The 15,976-nt window shown below is 45.3% G+C and overlaps 1 protein-coding gene across 1 annotated transcript; it reads right to left on the reverse strand.

Annotated features, from left to right (window-relative positions):
• Nucleotides 1-4,003: 4,003 nt before the first annotated feature.
• Nucleotides 4,004-7,618, reverse strand: Pou4f2 (POU class 4 homeobox 2). Its single transcript, XM_036187949.1, has 2 exons — nucleotides 7,082-7,618; nucleotides 4,004-6,657 (listed from the first exon to the last, which is right to left on the reverse strand). The coding sequence occupies exons 1-2, from the start codon at nucleotides 7,364-7,366 to the stop codon at nucleotides 5,716-5,718; spliced, it is 1,227 nt and encodes a 408-aa protein (XP_036043842.1). The 5' UTR covers nucleotides 7,367-7,618; the 3' UTR covers nucleotides 4,004-5,715.
• Nucleotides 7,619-15,976: the final 8,358 nt, after the last annotated feature.

The raw sequence follows: 15,976 nt of genomic DNA on the forward strand, positions 1-15,976 counted from the left end.
CACTTGTGCCAGTGTTTTCCGGGAGCCAGGGCTCAAGAAGGATGTTTTAAAAAAAAATTTTTTTTTTGAAACTGGTGTAAATAAACCTTTTCATCTCTAGGCACAGAAAGTACAGAAAACCCACAGTTTGCTTTCTGAGCAGCTTCCTATTATCACATCGCCACTTAATTTTATTTCCAGTCCCTCCAAGTTAAATAGAAACACTGGCTCACAGGGGAGCTGCCATGTGCCTACAGAGTGAGGATGTCAAGCCGAGAGACTTGCCGTGCAAAGTTAATTTCAATTCCCGGGGAGGATTTCACATTCTGCCTGGCTCTGACCCACAGTAATTAGCTGAGATAACTAATGATTACTTACTTATTCCTTGTAATTATCTGGATTTAATAATTCGCTGTGTAATTTATTAATTCTCTCATAATAGACTTTCAGTACTGGGAATGACTCTTTAAAGGGGCAAAGCAGGGGAGATTTAGCAATATTTTTCTCAATGCTATAAATCTGTCTCCTGACAAATGTGCGTCTCAGAGCCATCACAACCAACCAGAACCTTTGTCCCTTTTGGTACTATGGGAGCAGCCATCCACCTGCTTCCGCTTTCTACAACAGGCCCTCTCTTCATGACAGTGTAAAGTTCTAATGTGGATTCTTTGCCTAGAGTTAGACATCATTACTTGGGCCAGATCATTACAGAAGAGTTTCTAAACCTGTTATCATAACCTGCCCAGAAAGTTCTTCTAAACAGAACACTTTATTTAAAAGGATATTTTTTTTCTGTTTGGATTGTTTGGTTGGTTTTGTCCTTGGGTGCTGTTGTCACGCTCTCCTCAAAGGCTTTCCCAACACAGAAAAATTGACTCATCTGAAGTTTGAAAAAAAGTGTTCTGGTTTACCTCACCCCAGCTCAATTATCTGGACAAAAAGAAATCACAGAAACTGTACTTGACAACAAAAATAAATAAATAAATCTAAAAACTATATACTATTATTTATTTTTATTTTAAGTGTAATTTTGTTATTGTTTTTGTTTCATTTTGAAGTAGGGTTCTCTGGTGTAACTCAGGCTAACCTAGAATCCACTAAGTAGTCAGGATGGCCTCAAGCTTGCAGCAACGCTCCTGCCCCATCTCCCCAAGTGATGAGATTGTAAGTGTGAGATACCATGCATGTTATTTGTTTATAAATGTATTTTATATCAAATGAGAGAGACTTTCTACATTTTAATCACTTCATCAACTCTTCAAGTTTTTTTCCCCCTAAACAATGTGTTAGGGAAATTGACAATTTCCAACGGCAACTATATTCTTCCAGGACAGTATAATATTGTACTGCAGCACGTACTTAGATAGCAATGAGTATGTGTATGCATTTTGTTTTTCTTTCTGCTTTTTGAGACAGGTTCTCACTGGATAGCCTGGATGGCCTTGAACTCTCTATATAGCCCAGACAGGTTTGAACTCTTGATTTTCCATCTTAGTCTCCAAGTTTTAGAATTACAGAATGCACCACCATGCCCCATGCTACTGATTTGTCTCATTCCAGTGTGGATTTACATAGTCATATTAAATAGAAGTTAACAAAAAGAAACTAGACAGTTCTGAAAGATAAGATTTAGGATCACAAAATGGGCTTCTAAGCCAATACATAATATATCTTTTATCTGCAATAAGATAGCAATTGTGGCCTTAAGGGTAAATAGAAAATTAGTCATGAATGCTGATTGCTTTGACTGACATGATAAAGATTTCAGACATGTTTTTCTATGTATTCATGTATACCACATGGGAATTTCTCAAGAATTTACTCAATGTTTAGTCTATTCTTACCTTTGATTTCTTCTTTAAACCCAACTTTCTTCTCTCCAAATCTTTGGCTTTGTATGTCTCTGAAACTCTCATTAATTAAAAAAAAAACTTTCAGAATGTATTTACTTTTTAAAAATTCTAATGTTTCCTTAAAACACACATGTAAGCAGTCTCTAATAATGAAGCTATTTCCACCTTGAAGATAAAAGGGAGGATTACCCTGGCAAGAATGGACAAAATGAGCTGAGAGCATAATGCAGTTTTAAAAACTCAGGAATACAAAACTGGCAGATTAGAAGGAAACACGGGACTTCATTCTGAAGTGCTGGAGTAAGCATCTCTTCTGTAACTCGTAAGAGTTTGGGCCCTGCAAGCATACATGGAGGTTGCTATGTCCTTCAAGATAAATCACAAAGAATAAACACCAATTTTATGGCTGTCCAGTAATATCTCTCGGTTTACTAATTTTATATGATTTCACTTAGAGATGGCTTATTTGCTGAACTAAGACGCTAACTACCACACCAATCATTCTTCTGCTGACTAACTCTGTTATTTAAAACCCACACATGGGAAGGGGAAAATTACTACTTATGTAAATCACTTTTACTCCAGATCAGAAAGTATGATGTGTAACACATTTAAGTTATACCATTGATTTTCTCTGGTCTGTAAAGGGGGAAATAAATAAATAAAAACAAGTGAAAAGTTCTTTAGCTGATTAGCTCTGTTGGAGCACTGCTCAGGCATGTGGCCACTGGCCATGGTGCTGAAATTGCTGGGCAGCATACTGAGATAAGAGGCTAGACTTGCAGGAAAACTGAATCCAAGGATGGGGAAAGAAGTGGAAAAACAGACATTGAGCCCTCCTAACCACCGGAATAAGACCAAATCATCAGTGTCGCTGTACTTACCTTCACAGTTCCTCCTCCTAAAACGCCACTGCCACTGTTTTCTTTCACACCTATGGAGCACATTTCAGTCTCTCTAAATGGATCTTATTTCTGAGGCATGCGCTTTGTTTCAGTGATAGAAAAAATGGTCCTTCCACTCATTTTCCATATAACGTCCACAACTATCTGTTCTCTCTGGAAATAATAATCAGTTTCTTGAGACATTCAATCCTAACTTGAGCCAGTACAACAATATTCATAAATCTGTGGGTTGTTTTCTAAGCCTCTTCCAAATAAAGAAACATCTCAGCAGTTTCGTATGGAGAAGGCCAATACAGGAAAGAAGAGTTACCCCCAGAGAGTATAAGCACAGGTCATTACCTGCTTCTTTTTTCTTGTTTGATCTACACATTAACATAATGTCCTCATGCCAGGTAATTCCAAGCACTATGGATGATGTAAAATATAAATCAGAGTCTTACTAGAGAAATAAGGTTTGAAAGCCAAAAACATTGCTCAACTATTGTGGAGGATCTGAAATTTATTATGATGGAAGAGGAAGTGTCTTAAAGTAGGACCAGAAAAGGAAGTATCTGAGCCAAATGGGCAGAATTCCATAGTCACATCAATGTTTAATAGACTTCCTCCAGCTCATGTGTCAGGCAAAGTCACAAAAAGGGGCAAAAATTTTTTCCTTTAACCACCCAGGATTTCTTTTTCAGCCACACCCTGTCTGTTGCAATAATATTAATTTCCTTAAAGATTTTAGGGAATAGAAAGAGACAGAGACAGAGGACACCATGACAGACTTTATTCATCTGCCAGAAACCCAGGTGCTTTCTGCTATGGCTTAGGCCATTGATCTCCAGGACAAGCTAAAGGACTGAGAACCAAGAGGGAGGAAGTCCTCTCCTCACTCACCAAGTCCTGCCCCTACCATTGCCACACCCAGCCTTCCTTGGGATGAGTTCCTTTCTTCCTTTGCCCCATGGGAGATGAGAAGGAATGGATGAATAGTTTCCATCTGACCTTGGCTTTGTAAGATTCTCTTTACAGACTCATTTCAAGTCTGGAGGAGGTATCTGGAGCCAGACATCATGATTTCATCTAAGCTTAAAAGCAAAGTGCCCTGTGAGATGAGATCTACCCATTAATGTGAGATTATAAAGCCTGTTCTTTTATACTTTCCCAGGGAAATGCCCCTTGCTAAGTCCTAGCCATGTTTTAACAGCAGCCACTCTCTGTGTTCCTGTCTCTTAAAAGAACCAGCGCCAAAATAATTCCCACATAAATGATTAAAACAGCATCACGTTTTAAAAGTCATTTAATATTAATAGCATATTTTAATGAAAAAAGCAGCATACTTTGCCAGTAAAACATTAAAATCATCTCATCAGAGAAAGACAATCAAACAACACCCAAAATAACTTAATACATTTCTATAATAAATAAACAATCTATTAACAAAAACAAGAAACAAGGTCATATACAGAACTCAGGACTTCAGAGAGCTGCAAATGGATCAGCAATTACAGCAGATTGTGTAAGAATATATCTATATGTGCATCATTTTGAATGAAATATTTACAATAGACAAGGTACCAGTCACTGCGGACCTATTTGTGTGTGTGTGCTCCAAAGGATTCTATGAAACAATGTGGATTTACAAGCAGTGCACTGCCTTTCTTGTAGTTCAAATTCTTTTTGTTTCCCTACAAACAAACCTCCTAAAAGGAAAAACTGAAGGATTCCTGTAAATGTCAAAATGGAGCAACAAAGCAATTGAAAACTGGGAGACTGGAACTCGTTGGTGAATCTTAGAACCCAGCAGAGCAAGCACCAAGTGGAAAACGCAACTAAGCGGAGAAGGATGCATTGGCCATTGGTCATGCTTCCAACTGCTTCTTCTCCTCTGTTAGAGATGTGTGTGCCTGTGTGTAGGCATGTAAGTGTGAGTGAGAGATCGAGAGTGTCATGGGGACAATGTGGGAATCCCCATTAAATATGTAAGGAAGTAAACAAGACTTCAGACAGTGAGTCGGGTCTACACGATTAAGACATCCATTACCGAGTGTCAACTCACAAATCAGAACACTACCAGTTAAAACAAAGGGAAAACGACCTTCATTCAAAGTGAGAATATACAAATAGGCTACAGCGAACACATTCCAAGAGAGAAGCTGCAAAAATCCAGCAAACTCATAAAAGAAGAAATGTTTGAGCATCACCAGCTGTACGTATCTCCCGGTTTTATTTTTCAGATTAAAGAAGTTTAATTAATTAGTATGTGCACGAAATTAAGTTGCCAGAGAGATAAATTAATAATTTACAGAGGGTTGTTCGGCAAAAATCTAATAACAGCTGTCCAGGTCAGTGAACACACACAGCAGGCGCAACTCCTTCCTTAAGCATTAACACTTCAGATTGGGAAGAAAGCGGTAAGAACCACAATAAAAAATATATATATATATATATAATATACAGTGTAAACGCAGAAAATCTGCCATCTTTTTTAATTCAAAATATTTTAGAGATGTCTCTATCATATCACATTAAGCATCAACTCTAGCTTCGAGGTTTCAGTCCTGAATCAATTTCTATTTCTGAAAAATAGCTGCAAAGTGTACTTTTAAACGTGAACAAGGGTGACGACTGTAAGAATAAAAACAAATCTTACTTGCTCGTTCTTGCGAGGTTTTCAAAAGCTTGGCCCTCTGCCTTTGCGCTGACAGCCAGCTCCATGCTTCCTTTGACGAAGCCGAGCAGCCTAGGTGCGGTTAAACGAAACAAGACTGCTACAACTTGGCAAATTCCATCTTTTGTTTTTCTGCACTTTGCGGGAACCGCTCGCATTCTCTCTAACGTGGGCTCAGCTGCTCGCTCCCTTGCTCCTGGCTTGTTCTGGGTTCACATTTACTGGAATTGTTTCTGATAGCCAAAGTAGAAAGAAAAGAGGCAGAGAGAGAAGAGGGGAAAGAAAGGAGAGGGCGAAGGGAAAGGGCCGGCCTGGAGAAGGGTCCCTAAATGCCAGCGGAGTATTTCATTCTCTTCTGTTTCTGCCTCTGGTTGCAGAACCAGACTCGTACCACGTTTTTCTTGAGATCCAGCTTCTCCGCGATGGCCGCGATCTTCTCGGAGGAGGGCCTTGGTTGGATGGCGAAGTACGCTTCCAGGGAGCGCTTCTCTGGCGCTGCGATGGACGTGCGCTTGCGCTTCTTCTCCGCACCGTTGAAAAGCTCGGGCTTGGTGAGCTTCTCGCGGTGGGATTTCTCGGCCTCCTCCAGCCACGCCTGCAGGATGGGCTTAAGCGCGATCATGTTGTTGTGCGACAGCGTGAGAGACTCGAACCTGCAGATGGTGCTCTGGCTGAGCGAGCCCACTCCTGGGATCTTGAGGTTAGCCAGTGCCGAACCTACATCTGCCTGGGTCACTCCCAGCTTGATGCGTCGCTGCTTGAAGCGCTCGGCGAACGCCTCCAGGTCCCGCGGGTCCGCATCCACGTCGCTCATGCAGCCCATGTGCGAGGGCAGCCCGTGCGCGTGGGCCATGCTCAGGGCTGCTTGGTGCATGGGGTTCATGGTGGCCATGTGCGGTGCATGAGCCGGAGTGGACACCACGGTTCCGTCTGGGCCCGCCATGGCTCCCAGGGCCAGCCCGGGGCTCAGGTGCTCCAGCAGCTCGCCCTCCAGAGCCTGGTGCGGCTGGTGGTGGTGGTGGTGATGGTGGTGGTGGTGGTGGTGGGTGCCTGCCAGCGCAGACGGGTGCGAGATGGGCACAGATGATGAGGAGGCTGCCGACGTGCATGGGATGGTGTTCATGGTGTGATAAGTGGCGTCCGGCTTGAAGGGACTGTGGTGGGGCGGATGGTGGTGGTGGCTCTTACTTTGGGAGACGATGTCCACGGCGGCCAAAGCCTCGGCACGGGCCAGCAGACTCTCATCCAGCCCGCCGAATATATTGCTCTGCAATTGTAAGTAGAAGGCACACATTACGCTCAGCTGGGAATTGTGCGCGCGCTCTCCGGAAGCGCCGGCCCAGAGCTCGCCACCGCCACCGCGCCTACAACATTCCCAGAACGTTAAAATAATAATAACGACAATGATCCTGAAACTCAGCAGTGAGGAGAGAAGGAAAGCCTCCGCGAGGAGCCAAGGTGCAGGGGGAGGAAAGTGAACCGCAGAAAACACAACACAACATAACACGCGCACAAGCAGCATCCCAGGTCATAAAAATTAATATGAAAGGCAAGACCCGCTGAATACTTAAGAGAGGGGGATTGGTTGGAGGTGTGGGGTGATTTGCTGTGCAGACATGAAAAAAACATCAAGCAGATAAAGGGGGCTGTCAAAATGTGCCTTTAAGCGGTGATTATGCAGACATACGCACCGGTGGGGTTGGAAGACAAGCTCTCCGCATCGCCTCGGAGCCCCCGCCGCCGCCGCCGCCGCTGCCGCTGCTGCTGGAACTGCTGCTCCGGCCTCCGCCGCCTCCGCCACCGCCGCCGCCGCCGCCCGCGTTGCTGGAGCTGCTGGGGGAACTCGCCGAGGGCGCAGCGGACGCAGAGGAGCCCGGGGAGGCGCTATGCAGCGCCGAGTACTTGGGCTCCACGTGCAGGCTGCCCGCGTGCGGCATGCTGAACGCCTGCTTGCTGTTTAGGGACATCATCATCATCCTCCCTTGCGCGGCGCGCTGGTTGCTGGCACGCACTGGCCCCAGCTACCCGGACCCTCCGGAGAAGTGACCGGCGGGAGCAGTAGAGGAGACAGCACTACAAAGTTGTGCTCAGCCGCCTCGGTCCCGGAGCTAGCTTGGCTCCTGCGTCGCCTGCTGGGTCTGTCGGAGCTGTTGCCCTGCTCCGGTTGGCGCAGGCTTCAGACCTCAGCGCCCCAAAGTGCCCCAGCTCGTCGAGGCCGTGGAATTATAGTCCCCTCTTCCCCCGCCTGCTCCCCCCGCCCGCCCTCCCCCCTCCTTTTCTCCTCCGCCCTCCTCTGCCAGGAAACACTGGCTCTGGGTGGGTTTCTGCTTGCCCTAGCTCTCCCTCGGCTCCCCCCGGGCTCGGATCCTTTCAATTCTCCCAGTACCAGCCCCGCTGGCTCCACTACAGGACCGCTGCCTTCTGCCCTAGCACGCGCTCTGCTGTTGCCACCCCTGCGCCTACAACTCCTGCTTCCAATCGCACCCCAGTTCAACCTCACACAACTGGGCAGGTCGATGCTTCAGTCACTCTGCAGTGACAGTCACCTGAGTGCCAGCCTCCGCCCCTCCCGCTGCTTCTGCCAGATTTCCGCCTCCTTAGGAAAAGAAACTCCCCTCAGAAGTTGCGTTCCAAGTCAGCCTTGGACGCTACTGTCCCTGGACTGTGCGGTGCTCCTTACCTGGCGACCTGCTCTCCTGCCCCCTGCTTACCACTGCTTACCACCCAGTTTCAGGGACCCTCCCCTCCCGGCAGCTCCAGTGACCCCGATTCCCCAGCTGCCGGCCACTGCTGAGGATCTGCTGCTAACTCCGGTCCTCTGCTCTGCTCTGAGCTCCGATCTTGATACGTGATGAGGTCAGCCCCTAGCTTCGCGCCCCGCCACCCGCCGGGTGGCTAGTGCAGAAAGACGTGAATCTGCCGGGCTGCAGGGCTTTCTCTCCCTCGATTTCCCTCAGCTCTCAGCGGATTGGACAGCCGCACAGCCCGCTCGGGTCGTCTGTGCGCATGCGACTCCCCCCTTTATGGGCATATCCCCCTCCAACACGTGCACACATTCCTCCCCCCCACACACACCCTTTTCTCTTTTTCCACCTCTTCCGTATGTCCAGTACAGGGTAAGTTGGGACTTGGGTGGATCCCCTGGCAAACCCAGACTCTGGATTTATTATTCTTCATTAGCTACAATCAAAGGAAAAGGAGCAACTGACAGGAAGAGAAGGGCCAGAAATACAGAGCGCATGTGCTCCATTGCTACCGCCACAACACACACACACACACACACACACACACACACACACACACACACACCCTCAGGGGCTGGCATAAGCCCCACTTATCTTCATTTCCACAGTCGCTGCGTGCAGAGACTATTTTTAGCTTGCACTTTGCTCGCACTTTTGTGCTAGTGCATACCACTTTTCCTGGAAGTGGACACACACTCTGTGTTCCAGTTGCAAAAGCAAACAGTGTGGCCCCCTCCCCAGTCCCATCTCCCAAACACAACCTATTTCCTTCATGTTTCCATCCTTCCTCTACTTCCTATGATGTTTGGGGGTAATCTTGCCTCCACAGAGCACGGAAGACACTGGGTGCAGATACGGATGAGAACCTGCCGGTGGCGGATCTAGGACAGGGGTGGCCCGAAGCAGGTGCAGAAGCTGGGAGCTTGGGAAGAAGAGCAGGTGCGAGAGCAGGCGGCAGGCCTAAGAGGCATTGGTGCACGCTAGAACAGAGACAAAGTGCAGGGCAAGCGCGGAAAGGAGCCCTCTGGGAGTCCGCACCCGGAAGCCCTGCGGCGGTAGCGGCAAGCAGGGAACCGTCAGTCCTCGCTGGACCTCATCCAGGCCGGAGCTGGCCGGTTCAAGTTGGGAAAGTACGAGTTCCAGAAGGAAAAAAAAAAAAAAAAAGCCTCAGCATTGACCGCGCGGTGGGCTCTGTCCGTGGTGCTTAAATCTCTGCAGCTTTTCTTCTCTAGTCTGGAGCCCGCCTTTCTCTTCCCCCCCCCCCCCCCCCCGTGTAAAGGAAAATAATAAACAGTAGCCAAGGGGAAGCCTGGGCGCGGGACTCGGAAAGGGGGGTGCTGACAGGAAGGAACGGGGCTGTGCAAGACTTCAAGTAAGTGCTTCGGTGTTTAATTTCTACCTCAACAGCCAAGGTAATTTTCAAGGAAATAAATAAATAAATAAATAACATTGTACAGTTCTCACTGTCTCAAGCTTGGCAAAATGAAATAAATCAGAGGTAAAAGCTTGAGTATCATTTAATTATAGTGCGAATAACGCTTTGAAAGAAGTAGAGCAGTATCTCTAAACAAATTATGACCCAGCCAGGAAGGAATTATTAGATTGAAATTTCATTTAGGCTCGGGAGACACCAAGCTTCACTGTGTAATCTGCTATGCCTCATCTGATTTGTATGCTTAATTCAGCTTGACGAATTTATTAGTTTTCATAATAGTGAAAAAATGAGCAGCACTGTGGCCTGATGCATTGTGTGTACTATAAATTGTATGTCATCGTGGAAACGCTCTAGCCTATAGAAATCTTTTATTAATGTCAGTATAGGAGAGAGAATTTTTGTGCATGCCTTAGAAAGAGGTCCATGCCCAACTCCAATGCCAATGTGTCTCACTGGTCCATTAACATATCATCATACTAATTAGACCACTTCATCAGTGATATAATTTCAAACTTCAAATTATGTTCTAATTAACAAGGGTTGTCCAATTTGCTTAATCTTCAAAAGGCTTTGCATGGCTTAATTAGTATAAACTGTTGAGCATCTCTAAAGCCTAATAAGAATCCATGAAAATATGTGGGTGTGTTTTCTGCCAGTGTTGAGTGAAAAGGAAGGACTGCTTGGCCAAAGAAATGTTGAGCGGAGTAGAAAATAACAGGAAAATAAATGTTTTCATCCACCTAGTTCCCCTAGATTGTTACAGAAGTGATTACAGAAAAAGTCTGTGGTATTTCAACTCCTAAATAGTGTTTATGTGTATAAATAAAGGCACAAAGATACCAAGGAGAAACCCACATGGGGAAAGAATTCTTCTCTTTCATTAGGTGTTTAATTAGATGTAAAAAGCAACCCTGAGGAGTTGCCCAAACACTATTGTGGCAACAGTCTGCTGAACTTGAATTGCAAAATCAAACATTTGGGGTGTTTTGAACCTCTCCTTGTCCCTCCTCTTCCATTGAGCTTAATCACTTGTATAGTTGTTTTAATGTATGTTGTCACCTGGGAGTATTGAGAAATGCATATCGTTAATGTGAATTAATCTTGATTTTAATACCAACTGACAAATGATCTCTAAAATGCTAAACACTTGTCACCAGTTTATATGGTAAATAAGGTAGTGTAATAAATTCATGAAATAGAGAGGATATGTTGAACTAACTGGACAAACTTTGTTTGCTATGGAATTTATTGATTGAACTATTTCTTTGAGCAAGAAAACTCCCAAGAAACTACTTTCCTGATGATTGAATTCCATATACCATTAAGTTCACCTTAAATAATTTTTTATGTCTGAATTATTTTTCAGTGATATCTCTAATTCCAAAAAAGATAATCACTGTTATCTAATTACCACGTGGAGATTAACGGGGACTGGGGAGAAACTGTTTCCTTCCTCCTAGAACCCATCCTCCCCTCCCCCCCTTCTCCCTCCTAGAAAACACATGCATTTTTAAAAGTCCAGTCAGAGTTTGACTTCTTTTCCTGCTCAAAGTGAAAAATGAACGACAGCAGTTGTGTTGCATGGGAGAGAAAATGCAGTTCTTCCTTCTTCATCAGGACTGGCGATCTTGCCATCTCTCCCTCAGGAGTGTCCAGAATACCAAGGTCCTCGTGGTGATGTCAATAAGACCCATTTCAGTCTCACCCACAGGCATTGATTGCTGCAAGGACTCTGGTGGCTGTAGAATGTGGGAGCTGCTCTTGGAAAAAGGTTCCAGATCCACTCCCTACCCTCCTTAGTATAGGACATTTAAACTGCCGGAAAGTTGGCAATAAATCCGGGAAGCGAGGAGGGAGCAAATGGATCCAAATTAGAAACTTGCTTAGGAGGACCTTTGTCTGCAAAGGATCCTACCCAAAACTCAGTGTCTCTGCCAACCTACACATCTACTCAAGTAAATGGAAGCCCACGGAGAAAAACAATCTTAAGCAGAGGGTTGAGAAGTTTATCAGTTGTATGATTAGAGCAAGGGTTTCCTCCCTCTCTGCTCACCCAGCCTCTTTGTTTGACAGCAGCTTCCGTCCCAGCGGCTGGCTGTCGGTGCAGACAGACGTAAACTGCCTCCCTCCGGGCGAAGAGGACTTCACCAAAGATTCCTGGCGGCGGCAGCAGCAGGGTCCCTGCAGTACAAACCCACCACCCAGAAATCGACTGCTGCTGGAAGCCATCCCAAGGGGGCAAACCACTGTCTCCTCGTTTCTGGGTCCTAATTTACTATTAAAATTTTAAGTAGTGCATTCATATTTTACTGGACTTAATGTGTTTTATTAAAATTTAATCTATTAAGGGCAGCATGATTTCTTTGTATTTCAAACAGAATTGAACTGCACCTCAAGAATGATTTCTCAAAAGACAGATCGCACTATTCAGTGCGCCAACACACTGTTGAGCTAAATGAGCGTGGGTAAGGGAAAGAGGATGAATGCATAAGTCCCAAGTGATCAGCAAACTTGCTTCAGATTCTGCGTGCAGGACGAGCCCTAAACTCTCTCACTGGACCCTGACTTGGGATGTGGGAGAGTGACGAAACTCCCGAGCCTTGGTTGTGCCTCGGGGTGGGGGTGGGGGCTTGAAACTCCTGAGGACTACCAAGGATCTCTGAAAAGATCAGAGAAGGACTCTTGGTACTACACGTTGAAAGAGGGGTAGGTGGTCACCACGGCTCCCGCGTTTGGTTTAACTTTCCCCTTGGAGGTTAGAAGCCTTCCATCTCTCCACGTACAGCAATTGCCAGAAGGTTCTGAGGAGATCCCAGCCTCCTCCATCCCCCACCTCCCGGACCCACTAGAAAAAGAAGGTCAAAATTATGTGGCTACCAGAGAGAGAGTGCGTTGCTCTGGTGGACAGGAGGCTTGTTCCCCCAGTAACCTGGCAGAGGAGAAGGAATGCGCTGAGGGTGATCTGAAATGAAAACAGCACTCCCCCTTTTCTAGGTGGGGTGATGAGGGCAAAGAACAGTTCTCTCTGTTAAAGGGGAGGAGGATAGCTGCCAGCAGCGGGGCTCCTGGGGTCCCAGCTGTTGCTGCTGGTGGGCTTGTCATGGCCAAGAACCGCAGGAACTTGAGAGAGAAGATAGCTGATTGGACCCTCTGATAAGACCTGGAAGCCAGGAACCTCAGAACTAAAATTTGCCGGCAGAGAGGACCCAAGTCACGCAACTCTCCAGAGAACCGGGCGAATCCACATATCTGTACACACTCTCAACACACCACACACACACACACACACACACACACACACACACACACACACACACACACACACACACGCACGCACACACTCAAGCGCGTGCTCCCTTGCTCCTACCCTCTTCTTCCCAGAAAGCTTAAGGGCAGAAACCCAGCCAATCTTCCTGACCTCCTGCAGGCTCCCCTGAGTTTACCTGCCAGGTAGACTCCTATTTTTCCTCCCAGGGAACTTCCAGGGTCCAGCCCGTGTATTTACCTCTGCTCAAAGTTAAGTCTGGTCACGAAATCAAACGGAAAGTATCGGAACAATCAATGTAGACTTCTTTTTGCAGTCATTGGCGCCTTGTGCTTCTTGGAAGGAAAATAAATGCAAGAAATCGAAACTTAATTACTTGAAAGAAATCCAGAAATCCCTGTGAATAATTTATCCAGTCATTTTTAGTAGCTTTTGTGTTCGGTTCCCTGTGTGTTAACTTCTGGAGACATACCTGCCTCCTCACAGGTGAGGCTCCTTAGTGACCTCCGCCTCAGACAGCCCTATTCTTCTGTGTCCTCCAGCCTGCATCAGCCCTGACCACACTAGGTTTCTTCTCAGGCTACAATCTTCAGGCTGAGTGTTGTATAGAGTGAAACAAAATTTAAAATCGCATCCATCCTCCCTTTTTTTGTCTTTTTGTTCACTGAGACTATCACACCTGAGTTGGTGTGGGATGTTTAATGCTAGATCTGATACTAGGTCCCATGGTAAATCACAGGCCAGGACTGCTTCTCCAAGGGAATGGAGGGCCATCAAAAGCCATTCTGCTGGTGATGAAAAATTGATTAAATGGTGGGGTTTTTTTCTTCTCTCAAGGGAAGGGTTTCCCTCATACACTTTTGAATGTCATTATCTTTCTAACGACTAAATACAAAGTATTTATTCTGATTAAATTACTCAGCCAGGCATTTAGTCAGACCACCAAACTTGGACACCAGATTCTTCCTCTAATGTACATTCTTTTTCAAACTCACTTTTTTTCCTCCTCATTTAGTTAAGTGAAAATCTTTGTGCACACAAAATATTAAAAGACCTTTCATCCAGGACTCGAAATAAAATAGATGCTCCCGTGTTACACCTTGGAGATGCTGGCTAAGAGCCAATAGCTTTTGCATACACCATGACTCTGACACTGGACACCACTGGGGATTTAACAGTTTGCTGATGACTAATGGTGTGGCCAGTGGATGTGTATCAGCAGACAGTACCTAAATCTATTAGCACAGTAAGGGTAGCTCTGTGGAGGCAGGCTCTTTCATAGACACCTCATAGAAGGCTGAAGTAATGTTATGAAAGAATGAAAAATACATTGGGGAGCAGCTTGGAAACTGAAGTACATTTTGATTTAACTTACATTAACAGAAATGTAATGTAAAAGTGAAAGGATCTAACAAAACCATTAATAATTAAAAAATAATTACAGATGGTCTATCCTTACTATTCATAACCACTCAATGCTTTAGACAAAGAAAACGGAATACTCTTAATGGGACCGGGATGTGAACAGACTGCTAACTAGCAGTCAACTGGGGACTGAGCGTTTGTCAAAGGACACAAGTTCTCATTCCTCCCACTGCATCTCTTTATACTCACTTCATCTTGTGTCAATATATACACCGAGGACACAAGTGTGTACAACAGACATCTCTTGAGCTGAGGAGCACAAGCATCACATGGCTTGACCCTGAGAGCCCTCACTGACACATACTTACAAATGCCTGGGATGCTGGGCTTTCTAACAGACTTTGGTTGGGCAGCCCCACCCCCACCCCACCACACAAGGAGTTCACAAAAACAATGGCCCTGTAAAAGCAGTAGTTAGTTCCCGCACCTGTCATAATCTTTTTCTCACAGATTCATCAAAGCCTCTTTCTTGTGCCTTGCTATTTTTTTTCACTGCATGAATGCATTTTTCTGTTCCCAGTATTGGGTTTGTTTTATTCCCAATATGTATTTTTCAGCATCCGAAGTCTTTAGAGTGGTGTTCCTCACAGATAATCAGGTTGTAAACCTTTAATCATGCACTAGACCTTTTGTAAAGGTGTTGGGAAGGAAGACACAGTGACTCCATTCTGATTTTTTATTGCATATTCTCCTTTATTTTGCTAGAGAGACACATGGGACTGCCCCAGAGCTCTGTTGATGTTCCAGGAACTGGGAGGAAATCAAAGCCACCTGACATAAAGCAAACTTCACTGCCTCTTTCCAGAGATAAAGGGAAAACTTACAAAAGGAGAGATTTGCAGACATCCAACAGGAATTGAATAAAGTCATGACTTCGACATCTGCTGGGAAGCCACCAGGAAGTGGAGAAGTACAGCTCACTCAAACCGTATGCATCTGAAGAATGTGAAGCTTCCTTCCTTCCTTCCCCATCCCCAGATGGCTTCCAAACAAAACAGCATGCCTTTTGTAGGAAACAGAAAAGCCTGAGAAGAAATGCTAATAGGATGGCTGCAAAGATTATAAGTACTTCTTAGCTATATAAATATGAACTGAGTGAATAAAACATGTTAAATTCCTCTCTCTCTCTCTCTCTCTCTCTCTCTCTCTCTCTCTCTCTCTCTCTCTCTCTCAGGCCTGACCCTTCCAGGTACAGAACTTTATATCAGCAATGACAATCTCACCTTTAAACATTTATCTTTTCCTTTTTAATTTTTTTCACATTTTTACATATTGCTTAGTGTGTGTATGTGCAGGCAGGTACACACTTGCCCTTGTGCATGTGGAGGGCTGGAAGACAACTTTAAGTGGTCGATTCTCTCCTACCATGTGAATCTCTGGGACTGAACCTGGGACCTCAAGCTTAGTGACAAACATCGCTATGGGCTGATTCATCTTGCCAGGCCATCCTTTTCATTTAAAAAATTATATATGGCCCATGATTTACCTGTAAATCTCATCTATGCATAAGTACATGGTACAAACAAACTTACAGTGTTTGTGCCCCCCAAGGCGCTACTGTCCCTCTTCCTTCCTTTCTCACTGCCATAGATGTGCATGTGCAGATCCCCAAGACGAGTTCAACAGCATGAGTACCCGGTGAAGCTTGCCTCTTGATTGACTTGTGTAATAGGAATCCAAAGTGTGGATTTGCTCTAGCACCCTGACAAGCATGCGG

This window comes from Onychomys torridus, chromosome 5, assembly GCF_903995425.1.
Source record: "Onychomys torridus chromosome 5, mOncTor1.1, whole genome shotgun sequence".
NCBI lineage: Eukaryota > Metazoa > Chordata > Mammalia > Rodentia > Cricetidae > Onychomys > Onychomys torridus.